Source organism: Poromitra crassiceps (assembly GCF_964638095.1).
Source record: "Poromitra crassiceps genome assembly, chromosome: 20".
Classification (NCBI taxonomy): Eukaryota; Metazoa; Chordata; class Actinopteri; order Beryciformes; family Melamphaidae; genus Poromitra; species Poromitra crassiceps.
The window spans coordinates 14,548,191-14,552,907 of NC_139637.1; the positions used below are offsets into that span (position 1 = coordinate 14,548,191).

Consider the following 4,717-nt stretch of genomic DNA (forward strand, 5'->3'; position numbering starts at 1 on the left):
AGTACAAGTATCTTAATAAGCTATTATTAAGCTATACCTATTAGTAAGCTATTAGCTAACTAGTAAGTGCTTATTCAGCTAGAATGGTAACAGACAATGACTGTCATTGGTAACAGACGATAAATGACTGTCAACTTATCCATAACCTTCGGATATGGAGAACACTTAGCTTGTCCACTCGTCTGCATGTTTGAGCTACAACTTGCGCTGTGCCTTGCCGAAATCAAATTGCCTCCAATGCAAGACTCGTGAATGACATGACTATGAAGTTATGGTTTGCGATGGCTGTCTGAGGGAACAAGATGTGCATGAAAACTCACCCTTTTCCACTAACTGTAACATTAGAACATATTAGCCACACTTACATTTTTTATGTTTTGTTTTGTTATGTTACAGTATGTTTGGTAGGGCTTTTCCCTAGCCCCGGCCCTTTCCTTTTCCCTAGCTCCGCCCCCTCCATTGAGCCGACCCGGATCGGATCTGCTCCAAAATGTAATGGGTTCTTCTTTGGCCCATGCTACACCCTTCCACCAAGTTTCATGAAAATCGGCCCAGTAGTTTTGCCGTAATCCTCCTGCTAACAGACAAACGGTCAGACAAACGGCACTGAAAACATCACCTCCTTTGTGGAGACAATGCCAATTTTGACAATGTTCCACTACTGGGATTTTCTGGGATTTTTAGTATGTTAAATTGGAAGGTTTCAAGAGAACACTATTCATTTCTGTTGCAATTAGTTTAAGGTTGGGTCATTTTTTCTCTCCCTAGACTGCTGACAGAGCCGAGCAGGAACTTCACCATGATGATCACCACCATAATGCCAAATTCCACGACCCAGACCCCAGGCAGTGGCTGCCGAGCAACCGGTATTTATACGGAGGGCTTGATCGTCACCATTGTCCTGATCCTCACTATTGATGTGGTGCTGGGGCTGCTGGGAAATGCTGTTGCCCTGTGGATCTTCTGCTTCCGACTGAAGACCTGGAATCCCAACAACTTGTTCCTCTTCAACCTGGTGATCGCCGACTTCCTGTGTCTAGTGACGATGACGCTGAGGATCGATGACTCTAGTAGGGGCTACTGGATGTTTGGAGACGGATTGTGCCGCATCCAGTTCTTCCTGATGTTCACCAGCCGCTCAGCCAGCATCGGCTTCATGACTGTGGTGGCCATCTACCGCTACTTTAAGGTGGAGATTCATTCTACTAAGTTAATTTGACTCTATTTACCCTATTTACAGTACTAGAAATCTCTCGTGTTACGAGATTCCTAGGCTAGTCGATTCCTAGGCTCGCCAGCTGCGCAGCCTTCACCCGCAGCTCAGCTGCTGCGTGGCACATTTGCTCAACTTCGCATCACTGATGACATCACAATTGCTTGAGTGACCGTCACTGATCACATCATGGAATGCTCGAGTGACGTCACTCAGCGCACAATTGCTCAACTTCGTCCTTGCCCGCACCTCGGCTGCTGCGTGGCCTCGCCTGCTCTATTGGCATGCGCAGCGCACAATTGATCAACTTCGCATCATCGAGTGCTCGAATGACATCACTGACGAGTCTTGTCACTGATTGTAGGAGCCAAATCGGTAAAGTTTTGATTTGTGTTTGTTGTTTTGACGACGATTGCAAGTGATGATGTCATGGTTGACAGTGTAATGAAATTTGTGATGTCACTGTTGAGAAAACTGGGAATTATGACATCATCGGTGCTGTCACTCATGCGGTACCGCCATGGTATAAATGTGTTTAGTTTCAAAGAGACTAAACACATGTCCCCCGCACGGCCTCAGCCTGCAGCTTGCATACGCAGCTTGGCTGCTGCGTGGCACTCGATCAATTATGATGTCACTGATGATCATCACTGATGATGTCATAGGCATTGTGACATCATCGTCTATGACATAATCAGTGACAACATTGTATAATGACATCATCAGTCATGTCACTTGAGCAATTGTGGTTTTTTGGTTACGGGCAAATGTGACATCACTGATGATGTCATGTCACTGATGACATCACTGATGTCATAGACATTGTGACATCATCAGTGGGACAAAAATTTGAAGAAACAAACAGACAAAGCTCACTTGCTCTCTTTTATGATCAATGATGATGATGATTGTAAGTCCAATATTTTATAGTCAGGGTACATGCACCTCAGCCAATCAGGATGCGCCTACAGAAGCATAACAAGCGCAGTTTTCCTCCTACTCGCTATCGACTAAGTTAGTTTCAGCAACTTGTGGAGTAACAGGGCAGCTGCTAAGGGGCTCTGCCTCGCTTATCAGAGTAACAGGGCCAGATTTTGAATTAGCTTATTGTGGCTGATTAAATGGCCAAAAACAGCCAATTAGTCATAGCACTACCCACAGCAGCCAGCAGGTGTGACACCCTCCCCCCACCCAGACAGACAGACATACATACATACATACATACATACATACTGTACATACAGATAGACTCTTTTTCATTCTCTTTGTCCAGGTGGTCCACCCCCATCATGCGTTCAACCGCATGACCAATAAGCAGGCTGGGTTCGTGGCAGCTTTCCTCTGGCTCCTGGTGATTGGTTCCCGGGCTCCCATGCTGGCCTACAACTACATCAAGGGCAGCGGTCACAACACCCAGTGCTTCTTCGCCATCTCCTACAAAGAGGCGTCGCCGGACATCATCACCCTGGTCAGGATGCACCATATCCTGTGGGTGCTGGAGTTTTTCCTCCCGCTGGCCATGCTGCTCTACTGCTTCGCACGGATTTGTCACATCCTGCGGCGGCGGCAGATGGACAAGGCTCAGAAGGTGCGCAGGGCGATGTGGGTGTGCGCCGTGATCGTTGCGGTGTTTGTCGTTTGTTTCCTGCCCGGGACGCTGACGACCATCGGGATGTGGATCATCCGATCGTTCCGCCCGTGGGACTGCACCTCGTTCTATACCTTCTCCCATCTCACCATCGTGTCGATTGGCCTGAACTTCCTGAACTCTGCCCTGGATCCTGTCATCTACTGCTTCTCCAGCTCCATGTTCAGGAAGGCACTCTGCAGCTCGCTGCCTGGCGCCCTGCGCTGCGCTCACAAGACGAGCGACGGGGAGGCCACAGCCTCCGCATCGAAAACTGAGTCGACGACACAGCAGGAACTGAGATCCACGAGGGCCGACAGAGGGTGTGAGGCAGAGGAATAAGCCTTTCCACTAGAATGATAGATGTTAAAGCTCCTGGGAAGGCAAATATCTGCCTCTTAGTTATGTAATTTGGGTCCAATGTACATATAATTTAGTAAACACCTAAAAACTATGATAACATAGCCTTTGACGTAGCTATAAAATCTTGGGGAGAAAACAAATAAGGTATCGTCATTGCCATAAGTAAATACAAGTTCCTAAGTTTTGCGAACTTCATCGATTTCCATTATGTAAAGCTTGTATATAAATGTCTTGCCCCTCAGCCTTTCTCTAGATACATCGCGAAATGACAGAGCTGCAGCAGATCTACTGACTGACTGACTGGCTGACTGACTGACTGACTGACTGACTGACGGACTGGCTGGCTGACTGGCTGGCTGACTGACTGACTGACTGGCTGACTGGCTGGCTGACTGACGGACGGACGGACTGACTGACTGACTGACTGACTGACTGACTGACTGACTGGCTGGCTGACTGACTGGCTGACTGGTTGACTGACTGACTGGCTGACCGACTGGCTGACTGACTGACTCACTAGACTAGGTTTAAAGGGATACACCAACTTTTTGGGAGTTTCGCTCATTTGCCATATTGCTGGATGGATTCATGAGTGAAGGCCCAGCTGTACTACCCACTGTTCACCACTGGTTGTACCATTTTGGACCTTTTGAGACCTTAATAGCAGGATTAGAAATGTTTCATGTAACCAAATATCTTGAATACTTTTTAGAATAGTTCATCACGAGTAAGTTGCTGGACGACATAAAAGGTAACAACTAACAATACTGCGACCCAATATTAATTACACAGACTCGTTAATTACTATGTGACTGCCCCTAAATGTCTCCAACACAGTCTGCAAATCTATGGCACCGCTGACAGTTGGTCCCACCCACTGCCGCTCAGAGTGCTCTCCCATTAGCTGAAATGCTCTGTCACTTAATCATCCACTAATATGATTGGCCGGAAATACCGGAATGGATTATCGGACAAGTAGTTTCTTTACTCTTATGATATAATAGTCTTATACACAGCTCTTTCCCCCCCCGTTTTTCAATGTTTTTTCAACTCTGATTAAAATGTTTTATGGTCATGATTCTCTGGGAGACCGGTTGGCTTGGTTCCAGGCATAAAACTCTTTAGATAAGGATTTTTCAAAACGTGATGGAGAAAGATGAAAGGTGCTTGAGCACCCCTAAAAATCGTCTAAAAACCAATGTCCAGCTTGCTAATCAATGCTCTTATTTTTTTACGTAATTACAAATAAATTAAATTTATTGTATGACATGAAGTTGTGTTTCATTCTGTGTTTACAACCAATATGTTTCCAGCATTCATTGAAGTTTAAAGTTTAAAGTGTATTGCATGGCAGTCAGTCAGTACATCAGGGCTAGACTGGGACAAAACAGAAAATCGGCGCTGGCACTTTGGCCCAGGACCGGCCCATCGATGACACACCACCCGTCTGCTATAAAAAGAGAAAGGAGGCCGGGAAGATGAGGCCTCAAACTGGTGGTAATGCAGGGTGAAGA

General features: G+C 46.4%; 1 protein-coding gene across 1 annotated transcript; it reads left to right on the forward strand.

Moving 5' to 3' along the window:
- Positions 1-799: 799 nt before the first annotated feature.
- On the forward strand, positions 800-3,182 carry LOC310794887 (hydroxycarboxylic acid receptor 2-like; the record flags this gene model as incomplete). Its single annotated transcript, XM_083656927.1, has 2 exons — positions 800-1,189; positions 2,487-3,182. 2 exons carry the CDS (start codon positions 800-802, stop codon positions 3,180-3,182), a joined length of 1,086 nt encoding a protein of 361 aa, XP_083513053.1.
- Positions 3,183-4,717: the final 1,535 nt, after the last annotated feature.